Below are 13,096 nucleotides of genomic sequence, written 5' to 3'. Positions count from 1 at the left end.
GATCCGCCATGTCAGCCATTATCCCACCCACATCCCATCCTCATTCCTCTGTCCTGTTGTTGGAAATCACGACAGACGAGAAGGGGAAGAAATTTAGGGTTAGGCTTTGGGTGGAATTGGGGTATTTTGTTTGAAATTGGTTACAAGGATTAATTTAGTGAGGGTGATGTGTGTGTAGGAGGAAGGGGAGGGGGAAGAGCGCCATGGGAGGGAGGTGGAGATGGAGGAAGAGAAGGTGGCAGGGGGTTCTGGTTTTGACATTGAAGGAAGGTTGGGGGGACATAGGTAGATGGGGAAGAAAGGGTGAGGGGGATAAGGGGTGGGACCCCCATGCAAAATTTTTTTTATTAAATGATTTAGTTTTTTAGTTTTTAATATTTAATTAATTATTTTTTTAATAGAGAGCAAGCCGCATCTCAAGCCACGTCACTATTTAACGGAAGAATTGACAGACAAAATGACGAAGGTATGAAATTGTAACAAATTCGTAAGATGAGGTATGACATTGAAATGTTTTAAAGATGAGCTATGAAAATGTGACTGACCCAATAGTTAAAATAGTTTTATGTAATTTACCCTAAATTTAAATATTAGTTGCCATTCTGTCAAGAATGGGCTTGTGCATCCCCATTGTGGTTGTGTCAGCAATTAAACGGATCGAACCGGGAGCAAAAGTTGGGCTTGTACATCCATCTCAAACGGTCTTGTTATGGTTTGGTGGAGAAGGGAAAACAATTGTAAAATTCATTATCTATATATATAATTATAAAGTGAGAAAGTAAAAAAGTTAAACTTTCATAATATTTAAATTACCTTTCTTTCATTATGATTTAAAAAAATAAAAAAATCATAAAAAAATCCACGTAGTAGAAGTGTGGGTGACTACTTTCATTATTTTTCAAAATATATTTTAATAAAAAATAATTTATCTAAAATAAGTAAAACTTAAAAAAAAAAAAAAAAAAAAACTAAAACAATAAAACAAAGCGCCAATTGACACACGTGTAGGTGTGTGGTAAGATGTTAGTAAGTTCTAATACCAGATTAACAATTTAAATCCAAATCTTATTTACATTTAAACTTACCCCATATTCAAAATTTAAGCAATTTCAAATATGAAAAAACAAGGATTTCAACATTAAGAATTGAATGATGTTATTGACACTTCAAAAAAGTCATTACGCGTCATCCAACTATTTTTTTTTCTTTTTATATTTGTACCTGTGTAAAGTGTAGAATGACTATTTTAAAATGCTAATAATAGCTCTCTTGAGAATAAACAATGTTTGGCTCATAAAATACTCCACAATACACTTCATGGTTGACTCAAAGAACTTCACTTTATTATTTATAACTGTTCAGAAGTAAATGTGACAACCCGTCCCGAATTATTCGTACCATAGGTGTGAAATGACGATTTTGCCCCTAGTGGTTACATTTCATTTTGGGGTGTTTGTTTTGTGGGCTTGTTGGCTGCATTTGGACCATACACACACTCTCATCCCTATCTCATTCCCGTATACTTTCCCTGTCCCGTGTCTCTTTTTCTTTCTCTCTCTCTCTCTCTCTCTCTCTCTCTCTCTCTCTCCTTTTTCTTCGTACGGATAAGTACCAAAACCCGTGAAAACGTTGTAGATCGAGGTGGAAAACTATATCTTTGTGTTCGTGAGGATCATACAAGTTCAACCATATCCATTTCAGGTAGGAAATCCTTCGATTTCACGTTGAACCATGGAATCCCGATTATGGTTACTGTTCATGCACACGTGAAACGTTGTTTTTCAGGGAATTTGAAGCTTGTAGGAAGCTTGGGGTGATTCGTTGGAAGGATTTGGACGTCGGGATCGTGAGTTGCAGGTTTGGCCGGATTTTGTGAAGTTACTCCGGTGTGATTTCGTGAATTTCAGGGCTTGAAAGTGGTAAGATTTTGTTCTACTTGTTGTAAGCTTCATTTTGGTACCAATTTTATAGAATTTGGTTGAAAAACGAGTGAGAAACGAAGGTTTGAAGTTTTTCTGGTTTTCCGGCGACGGCGACGGCATCAGAGGTGTGCCAGAGAAGAAGATGGAATATTCCGTCAGTTTGGATGGAATATTCTTAACGGCGTTAGGTTAACTTTAACGGAATCTGTTAGTTTTAACGGAATATTCCTGACGGCGTTAACTGACGTCGTCAGTGTGCCTGGCATGTGGCGGCGCGTGGGAGGTCAGAAAATTATTTTAAAAATATGGGATGTTCGTGAGGTTAAGTAGATCACGTTGGTGTATTCACACACCCCATTTGAGCATTGTATGAGAAGTTATTACCTAGTTTTGGTTATGTGCTTTAAATTGACGTTTTTATAGTTGTTTCGCATATAGGTGACATGACATATTTCTGAGCATGTTTTCTATATATGTGTATATTCTATTTTCTCGGAAACTGTACAGGTTTTACGGCGAAGGGTTAGAACTTTTGATAATAAAATGATTTTGAAAGCTTTGTTTTTGCCCACTCACACTTTCTGTTTTGCGCCCCTCCAGGTTCTAGTTTGGATTGCTCTTTTGGTGGCTCACGAGGAATTCATGGCATATCTGACAGATTATCACCAGTGTAGGACCCCCTCTGGGTGTGTTTAGTTAGTATTTGTTCCTCTGGACTGCACTAGGTTTTCTGTGCTCTGAATATTGTTTTTCACACTTACGCTTGCACATGTATGTTAACTACCCTGTGTGTAGTTTAATTTTTATTTGTTCGTACTTTTATTATTATTCTTAGCTTCTGTACTGTGCACATGGTTACGTCACCCTCACGTGACGGCTAACATGCCCTGATTTCGGTCGGGGTGTGTCATAAAGATCATCAATACAAAAAAATCAATTAAACTAAAATGATCACCTACACAAAAAAATCAAATCAACTAAGGTTGTTTAGTAAAACAACGGTAGCAAATAGATATATAGTTCGTATACTCTATGGTTTTTATATTATTTTATGACCAAATGGTATCATATCTATTGATTTTTTTCATATGATCTTTTACATAATGACTTATAATATGAACAATTTCGATAATATATTAAAAGTTCCATGAATCATAACAAAAGCCAGACCCAAACAAATGATAAAGAGATTGTTACGAATTTTGAAGCAATCTCTTTTGGTCATCACACATAATTTAGACTGTAGAGATGAATAGTAAGAAAACGTCAATTACGATAAAAAAAAACTTCAATATGTTTCTGTAGGTTATCAATGACATTGTGAGACTGGAAGATAATATCCTTTCCTGTCATGAAATATAGATAACCACGAGCAAAAACGCCTGTGCTCCGCTGCGGGGAGGGCCAGAAGTATGATATTGTATCATCTGATTTATTTTGCTATTCCTATTCCTTTTTGGCATCATGTGTAAAAAATGTAAACTCCAAGCAAGAGATTAACTTCGATGCATAATTGTTAAAATGAGTATAAAACTAACTTGTAATCACAATGGCAATCCAGATTACAGATCATACATAAACACTGACTAAAACATATTCATCCATGCATACAGAAAGAAAGCATATAAACAGTTTGTAGTATAGAAATATCCATAGCCAAAAAAAACAGGCATATTGTAGCAGCATATATTTTAAGAAAAGCCATCCAAGGTTTCATACAAGACATTACTCATTTAATAATGTAATAACTCGCAAAATTTCAAGATGCAAAACTTTGATAGTAGAAAGGACACAGTGAATGATGATAAACACATTATATCGTAAAAGAAAACTACCTCAACAGGCCATCCATCCACCACAAATACATCTAAAAAGTAGCCATCAGTCGTCAAGAAGACGTGCTTCACAGATGTTAATTCCTAAATCTGAAAGGAATGAAGAATGCTACAGAAAAATGACATAAGTTAGAAAGATGCGACCATACTATGGTTCCACTTTTACAGTTATCTTGGATTCAACTGTAACACCCCGTCCCTAACTTTACGATTTTATAAATTTTAAGAGAGTGAATTGACGAAAATGCTCTAGAGACGAGATTGTTGACTTTTGCTGACCGTCATTTCGGGACGCGTATGAACTGTTATTTTACCGTAACCTCGAAATACTTGACGATACGAACGCGTAGGCGCAAGTGAAATCGAATTTGGAGTTACGATTAAGATTTTACGAAACTATGAAACTTGAAGGCGTTTTATAAAATTTGAATTTTGGGTATTTTATTATTTTAATATTTTTTGAGTGGATATTTTAAATATTTTATAATTTTTCTGGTCCGTGGGACCCACACCCACACAAGCTCTCCACCCATTTCACTCCACGTTTCCATTCTCCCTCTTCTCCTCACTCTCCGGATTTCATCTCTCATTTCCCTCTCCTTCTTCTCTTTTTCTCTCAAACTATCCCTCTCTTCTCTTTGTAAAAATGATGGAGCTGAGTAGCACCATCACTACCCCACCGTACTCCGACGAACCTCACAGCCGCCCAAACCAAAAGAACCATGAGTTTCGTCTTGTCCTCACGAGCCCAAAACACCCAACCTTATCTTGAGCTTCCTTCTGGATCTTTGAGATTAAAACCCAAGTCGGGATGTGACCTTTTAGGTCATTTTCCAACCAAACCACGGCGAACTAGCCATGGAGAAAGTTTTTGGCGACCTTCGAGGCTTTCAAAGCATTTTTTGGCCAAACCACGGTGAGTTAGCTATCAAGAAGGAAACCAATCTCTTCGGCTTGTCGAGAGGTATGATTTTTGTTTTTGAATCACTCAATTTCATTGAGTATTGACAAAGTTATGGACGTTTAAAGTTTTTCATTTTTTCGACGATTTCCCTAGTTTTTTCAGCGGACCAGTCACCTTTCAAACCATTTTCTGGTCATCTCTAGCCACCATTGGACTTCTAAATGGTATAATCTTGTTCTACACTTTCCTATCTTCATGTTGATATATTATGGGTCGAATTTAGTTGAGAAACGACGAAATTACGAAGCTTTGAAATTTGCCCAAACTTCCGGCCAAAATTCCAGTTTCTAGTGAAGTCCGGCGACTTGAATCGGCTCGGCTCAGCTCAGCTTTGGCTTGGCTCAGTTGAGTCAGCCGTTGACTTCTGGTCAGTGTTGACCGTTGATCGATCAATGTTGACTTTTGGGTTGACTTTTTCTGGTTTCGGCCAAAACCCCTCCTTGGCTAATTTCAACTTCCCGGGTCCCTTTTTGGCATCCATTTAGTGAAATTCTAATGTTTTAACGTAGTTGACCATCAGAGCGTCTCGGTTGACTTTTTAGGGTTGACTGTTGACTTTTACGAAAATTACTCAGACCATTCTTAATGTATTTCGACACGTTGATTCCGAATCCGCCATCCGTTTCTCCAAATTCAAATGTTTTAATTGAGTTTTACTAATGGATCCCAATATTATGCTTAAGTGCGATTACTATCGGAGACTTCGGCCTTCCTAACTCGGACAGAAGTGACATCACAAGTACTTGTGAGTGGGTCTTTTCTTTTATTTAGTATATATATAATTGTTAGTTTCCATTTATACATTTCATAAAGAGTTTTCTACAATACGCCTAGATTAGCGTGACGTTTATAAGTTTTAGCACATTGATAGAAATTATGACGTTATGCTACATCCTACGGGATGCACATGTATACGTATTATTATTGATACCTTAATTATATTTATGGACATGAATAATATTATGTTGACTAGAATTATCGAATCATTGTGGCATGACTATATTTATGTTATTTGCTCATCGTTGCACCGATGTCAATACTCACCCGGCCCAGGGCCAGTTTTTCACATGTATGTGCACATCGCACCGTATGCTCACTTTGGATCCATTGTAGGTGCCAGTCCTGTCCTAGATTGCTATAGGCAATTAGGACTCGTATGTGTTGTGCATAGTGCTAGTCGTCACGTGATTATAGTACTAAAGCGTATATTATTGTTACTCACAATCTTGTTCATGTCAGAATATCTCTGCATGAACTCGTGTGTCAACATGTGTCGATGATCACTCGATATGATATGTTTACTTATGCGAGATTATGTGATTACGGACGTCATGTGTTTACTTACGAAATATTGTGCTGTATTGAATTCTTGAGATATTGCAGGTTACGATAAATAATTTCTTACTATACGTGGTATGTATATTTTGGAAACTATACTTATTTTACGGCGAGGGGTAATTATGTTTTCGAAAAGGTTTTTACAAAGCTTTATATTTTAGGCCCACTCACCCTTGTTTTTCGCTCCTCTAGGTTTAGCAGCTGCGCTTTTGTCTTGACGAGGAATCTTGACAATCTCAATATAGGTGGTTACCTTTGATGGTATAATTCTCATTCTACCTTACTGTATTTTACTTATGCTTTGACATCACGTATGCAATTGGTTCATTTCCACTCACATGCGCACTCATGTAAATTGCTTGTTTGAAGTAAACTATTTACAACTTCAGTAAACAGTTTTTTATGTTCTCTCTTACAAATGCAGTCATCCTATTCAAAGTGACACACTATAAGCACACAAGAATAATACTTACAATGAATCCGCAGGCACGTCTGCTTCATTGTGTCAAAGAAGTATATGAGGTAAGTTGCCAGCAGAACTTATTTCAATGAGTCACGATTACATGCTTAACGAACTAGGGGAGCCTAGTGCACATACAGAAGTATGAAATGTTATTCAATCTCAATCTGTTGCGGGGCTTCTCCTTCTGGTTTTAACCCATCAGCAACAATATCTTCCTCGGTGATTCCAGAGGCTTCCACAGTCCTTGAAACCCAATCCTTGAGTGGATCTTCATTCAAATCAAGCCGTAAAAGACCAGCAAACATCCCTCCCATGAAGGCAACTGGCTCCTACATGATGAGATAAGCAGAGAAAATCATGGTACTAATATTACCATTTACATACAAAACAATGTGCATGCTCATGGGAAATCCTCTATGTACTCGCACGTATTTATAGAAAACACAGTAGAAGCCTAGAAGGCTGAACAAATGAGCGATACGGTCAATTAGTGACTCATAAGAAATTGATCAAAGAGTTACTTTTAGTTTTACCAAAGTAAACACTGAAGTAGCATGTATACTTGCTTTTAGAAGATACTCATGATGCAATCCAAATATGGACCAGGCAAAATATAATGCAGTGATTTCACGTGTGGTTACTTGACCTCTTGCAATGAAAGAGGAAATCGTCTTTCAAAAAGAGACACGAAGTGATGCACAATTTCACAAGGATGAAGCTAGGAATATAGAAGAGCAATTTAGCTGTACAACTGTTGACGTGAGTCATAAATCAGTTAGTATTGGAATGTAATTTGGTTTCCTAGATTAAAGGGATCCTTACTAGTTGAGGTTAAAACTCTCTTTTATTATTCCTTGTACTACAAGGTGTGGATGTATATATATTGCCTCCATATTGGAGAGATAATACAATAAGCAGAATTTATGATCTTTATCTTGGCATCAGAGCCGGGTTTTATGGCCTGGTATTTTTTCTCCAACCTTAAATTCAAACTCAACGATTTGAACTTTAATATTTGGTCGAAGATGATGGAAGTTCACACGGAAGGATTTAATAAGATGGGTTATCTCAATGGGAAGACTCCGGCTGTGGATGAGACAGAACCCGGGTTTTTAAAGCGGCACACTGATGATGCAATCGTCCGAGGATGGCTGCTAAAAACTATGGAACCACATCTGTTAGGGCTATTCATTGAGTTACTAACGGCACATGATATTTGAGAAAGCGTTAGTTAGATGTTCTATGATGTGGCAGACGAGTCCCAGTATTATGGGCTATGATGCAAGACAACAAGAACAAGACATAATGGACGTCCAGTGAACAACAACATATCAAAGGTGGTATCAACGTTTTTTTTTTAAAATATTTTATTGGACAACAATTTAAGGGAAAAAAACAAGAAAGAGCAAAGCAAGTAATAAGAACGAAATTTTGAGGCCCAAAAGGCTTATAATAGAGATTTTTCATCCGATGTCCATTGCATAAGAGAGAGTAGACACTGTATTATAAAAATGCAAGAATCGGTTGGCAACAATCTAATCTCTCAGAAACCCAAAAACATCCTCACAAAATCATACAATAAATCAGCAAATAAAATAAAAAAACACCATGACAAACGCGTAGACCAACATCCAAAGTATCCGTAAAATCAACAACACAGATTCAAACATCATTAAACCAAATTATGCATGGGTAATCTATGAATTATTGAAAAATGGGCGGTGGGTGTAGACAGAGGTAGTAGTAGCTGTAACAAGTACCTTAAGCGCTTCTCTGAGAATGGGTTCTTCGCTGGGATTGAAGAAAAACGCCTTAATCCCACTGCAGTTCCCCAAACGCACTTTTCTGCTGCTGCTGCTGCTGCTGCTGATGGGAACCAGCTCCTTCGGTGATGTCGATGGTTTAATAAACCCAGGGCCAAGCTTCTTTGATTTCCACTGTTACCCAATTGTCAATTACTCATCAAAATTGATAAGCAGATGAAGAAGAATAGGAAAAAGAAAATTTGGGCCGTCGGATTATTCACTCACGAGTGCACACGAAGGAGAATTCACAAGAAACACAGACATGTTGACCAACTTGAACGCCTTCTACTGTCTTCTCCGGTGTTGATGGCTGGTTCAGTGGTTCTTATTCCGGACTGGTAGATTTTTGCCTCTCACTTTATTTTAAGGCCATTTTCGCTTCATACAAATACTTTGGGGCTGTGCACAATTTACCCTGCCAGGTTACTGTAACGTAAATTCGCAAGTTAAATTATAATCTAGTGGTTTTCCGTCTTCGGCAACAATTTTTTCTCCCACCCTTTAATATAAAATATTATTTTATCAATGTTCCATAAGCATTGTGCTCAATTTCTCTTTCGCTTAAGCTTTGTTCTACCAGGTTTTCTAAACAAGATCTTGAAATCATTGATCGATGAATACTATTAAGGAAAAACTAATAAAAATGCTCTAAAACTTACACTCTTAAATAAAAGCATCTTAATAACTTTATTTAATTGTTAGGACAACACAACATCAAAACGTCTCAATAATATTGATTCAAGCAATGAGTTTCCTGATTTGCCCCTGATGGCAAGCCTTTGCCCATTTATTTGGTACGTTTCACTCTAAAAACATAGCAACTGCTGCTTGTGTTCCTCCATCTCATTTCCTTCTTTCCAATCTTCATAAGTCTTTGATACGGTAACGAAATCATGCAAGGTCAGAGGCTACGAGTTCGTATCGACACCCTCTTTCTTCTAATACAAGGCTCACACGTGGAAACTCAAGTACCAGGGAGATCAAGCTCTCCAAAGATGACGTTTTTCCTGCGATTTTACCAATTTCCTACTAAACATGACGGAATTAGTCTTCAACTTAAGAGTTTAATCCCCTCCTCATGGGCATCTTTTCCATATAAGTACTTATCAAAATTGATACTTTCAAATTTGGTTCTTGAAATAATGACAGTGTTCAGTTCTAGAAATAGCGGCAGTAGTAGCGTTCATTTCTAAATAGTGACAGTATTCAATTTTAGGAATAGACAGTTTGCTGTTATAAAAATATTGAAAGTGGTAGTGTTCAGTTTTAGAAATAGTGACAGTGTTCAATTCTAGAAATAGTGGCAGTGATAATGTTTAGTTCTAGAAGTAGTGACATTATTTAGTTTTAGAAATAGTGGCAGTGACAATGTTAAGTTCTAGAAATAGTCATATGTGGGACCATGATTTTCCAGGACTGGAGTAAAGCTGATCCAAATACAATTACCTCATAAGTTCGGTCTTGGACTCACAGCTTCGGGGAAGCTGGATCATACGGAGTAACGGTGCTACCATCACTCTGTTTTGGGGCAATAGGAGGAATCCAAGCGATTTCGTCAGATGACCATACTTATTCAGCAAGACACGTGATCTGATCCTGATACAGACCCAATCAGATCCTTATAAGTCTTGGAGTTCATATAATCTAGGAATTGGCATGCACTGCAAGTAATCATAACACCTAAGAGGGTACAATATCTACTTCTAGATATCATCTAGAATTTTTCTGGATTAGAACAAGGATCCTATCCTAAAAAGATCTTTCTCCCTATGATATAAATACACTCATCGAGGGTTCATTTATGGTAATGCAATTTAAACACTTCAATTATCTTACCCACTACTAGAGTATAAATTTATTCCCTAACTTGACCGTAGGGGAGCCTCTGGCAGGCACAACTCCTCCCTCCCCCTTGGTGCGATCTTAGGCTTGCTTACGATTGTTTACTGTTCTGCAGGTTGCTCGAGTTTGTCCACAACCACCGCTTACGACGATGTGCGAATTTGGTTCCAACATTGTAGTGGCAATTTTGTAATTAATCTCTTGCCCTACTAGAGTATAAAATTATTCGCTAACTTGACCGTTGGAAAGTCTTTGGCTTGCACACCGCACCCCACCCCCCACCACCCCCCCCCCCCCCCCCCCCCCCAACAGGGTGTGGTCTCATGCTTGCTCATGGTTGTTTACTGTTTTGCAGGTTGCTCGAGTTTGTACATAACCATCACTTATGACGGTGTGAGAATTTGTTTCCAACATCATAATGGCAATTAATCGACGTTTGTTTAACGAATTAGGGGCAGAGGTTGGAAGATAAAATTTGGATGTTTTGGGTTGGTCTTTGCTTCTAGCCCATGAGTTTTTTTTTATGCTTAGTCTATTTTTCTTTTGTTCTTTTCATTATATAAAGTTTTTAGAATGCCTTCGGTTAAACAAAGTATGTAGGAGTATTTTTCATTAAAGCTCACAAGAGCAAATCAGTATTTCCAACATTAATTCTTAAATGTCATATTGAACAACCAATAAAAACACTGGACTAGAATAATTAAAAATAATGGACCACGTAGAATTATAACTAATTAAATATATGTCCTTGCCATTTTAAATTTCAAATAATATGATTATGAAACTTATAAATATTTTAATTATGAAACTTTGGCCATGTTCGATGAGAGTTTTTAAGTCCCAAGGGAGTGATGTCAAGTTACGAAGTAAAATATTATATAGAGGGGATTAGAAAAGTCTTCTATGTGTACAAAGACATGTGTGAAGGATTTGTAAATGACATCTCTCAAGGATTAGCAAATCCCTCTTATATGCCTATGCAATGCCCATAAGAAGTTTTTCTAATCCCTTCTTTGTTGCATTTTATGATCAATTCCTTAATAACTTTACATTAATCCTTTGGAACTTGGAAAACCCTCGTTCAAACATTGCCTTAGGGATGTTGGCTATAGTTCGTCAGACTGTGGGTGGGAAAGGGTCCATGAAAATGACAATCTTTTATTTTCTAATTATTATTAATATAAATTAGTTTAAAAAGGTAAAAGTACTTTTGTAATTCTCATTGTTTTATAATTATTTTAAAGTTTTTATCCCAAAAGGTCTTTGAGAATCCCCCGACATAGTAGATGTCACATTCCGGCCCGGGCCTCCACCACATCTCGGGCTCGACTCCATCGTAGCATGATATTGTCCGCTTTGGGCCCCTACCACACCCTCACAGTTTTGTTTCTGGGAACTCACACGAGAATTTCTTAGTGGGTCACCCATCTTGGGATTGCTCTCGTGCGAACTCGCTTAACTTCGGAGTTCCTACGGAACCCAAAGCCAATGAGCTCCCAAAAGGCCTCGTGCTAGGTAGAGATGAGAATATACATATGAGGCTTACAGGATCCACTCCCCTGGGCAATGTGGGATGTTACAATCCACCTCCCTTAGGGGCTCGACATCCCCGTCAGTACACATCCGGCCAGGGATTGGCTTTGATACCAAATTGTCACATTCCGGCCTGGGCCCCTACCACATCCCGGGCTCGACTCCACCGTAGCACGATATTGTCCGCTTTGGGCCCTTACCACACCTTCACAGTTTTGTTTCTGGGAACTCACATGAGAACTTCCTAGTGAGTCATCTATCCTAGGATTGCTTTCGCGCAAACTCGCTTAACTTCGGAGTTCCTACAGAACCCGAAACCAGTGAGTTCCCAAAAGGCCTCGCGCTAGGTAGAGATGGGAATATACATATAAGGCTTACAAGATCCACTCCCCTGGACGATGTGGGTTGTTACAGTAGATCCCTCTCAAATGGAGTGTAAATCGCCTTCATACTGTCCGATTTGCAATTTATAGGTGCACCTAATGCCTGATAAGCACTTGGATGGGCCGCAGACCTGTCGGCTACATACTTTGGGAGTCGCCATTACCAAATAAGCGTTTTTATATTGTCATTGAGATTTATTCCGTCTTCAGAAGGTGACCATGATCTCGGTGATGCCGGCAATACTTGGTATTATACCTTCACCGTCGGAAACTGGGTTGTACTCTTTGAGTGGTGGGGAGTTGTCGTTTTACAAGAGGGAACATCTCCCTTTAAGACATTCATGGGGCTATAAAATATGTACATGTCATACTGCTCGAAGCAGCTTTCCATGCTAGGCTAATAATTATCATACTTAATCTTCTTTGGTGGACTATCGTACATGACTTTCTATTTCACTTTAGTCGGTGCACTCGAAAGGTTCGTTCTTTTGCCGGGGCGATGATTTGCTTCCTTGTTTTATTCAGCTGCTCGGCTCGAGAGTAGATAGTCACTTCATGGGGTAGGCCTATAAAGGTTTCTAGAGGATTGGTCAAATGGAAGTAGAAGTCTCCTCTGGTAAATTTTTCCATGATGGCATTATGGGCCATTGCCTCGTTGCATCTTTTGCATTTGGCATTGCCAATTACTAAGGCGATGCCAATTGACGTGTACTGTCTCTTGGAGATAATCATATATGTGTTAAGAAAAACTTGTCTCAGCCCTGAGAATGACGTAATGGATCATTGGGCAATCTATTTGAACCAATCCCGAGCCGTTCATTTGAGGGTGGTTGGGAATAGCCTACATAAGTAAACCTTTCTAGGTGGTCGTACGGATCAGTAAGTTTGTCATAACTTTGCATTTTGAGTGCCCATGTAAGCCTTACTCTTTAGCTCATTGAGCAGTTCCTTGGAGAATGGTAGAGGAACTTCTTCCTTGGAATAGTCGAGGTTCTTAGGCTTAGATGCTCG

The 13,096-nt window shown here is 38.3% G+C and overlaps 1 protein-coding gene across 1 annotated transcript; it reads right to left on the bottom strand.

The window, feature by feature from the left end:
- Nucleotides 1–6,443: 6,443 nt before the first annotated feature.
- LOC137724299 (UPF0426 protein At1g28150, chloroplastic-like) lies at nucleotides 6,444–8,711 on the bottom strand. Its single transcript, XM_068463042.2, has 3 exons — nucleotides 8,553–8,711; nucleotides 8,283–8,459; nucleotides 6,444–6,851 (listed from the first exon to the last, which is right to left on the bottom strand). The coding sequence occupies exons 1-3, from the start codon at nucleotides 8,589–8,591 to the stop codon at nucleotides 6,672–6,674; spliced, it is 396 nt and encodes a 131-aa protein (XP_068319143.2). The 5' UTR covers nucleotides 8,592–8,711; the 3' UTR covers nucleotides 6,444–6,671.
- Nucleotides 8,712–13,096: the final 4,385 nt, after the last annotated feature.

This window comes from Pyrus communis, chromosome 14 (assembly GCF_041283825.1).
Source record: "Pyrus communis isolate YQ-2024b chromosome 14, ASM4128382v1, whole genome shotgun sequence".
NCBI lineage: Eukaryota > Viridiplantae > Streptophyta > Magnoliopsida > Rosales > Rosaceae > Pyrus > Pyrus communis.
This window is presented reverse-complemented; position numbering and strand designations above follow the sequence as displayed.

Bases quoted from the DNA above. Each gene is read 5' to 3' on its own strand.
- LOC137724299 (XM_068463042.2), bottom strand. From the start codon at position 8,591: ATGTCTGTGTTTCTTGTGAATTCTCCTTCGTGTGCACTC. The intron at 8,460-8,552 runs GTGAGTGAATAA...ATTGGGTAACAG, and splicing joins ATTCTCCTTCGTGTGCACTC to TGGAAATCAAAGAAGCTTGG. The intron at 6,852-8,282 runs GTACTTGTTACA...CTCATCATGTAG, and splicing joins TTCTCAGAGAAGCGCTTAAG to GAGCCAGTTGCCTTCATGGG.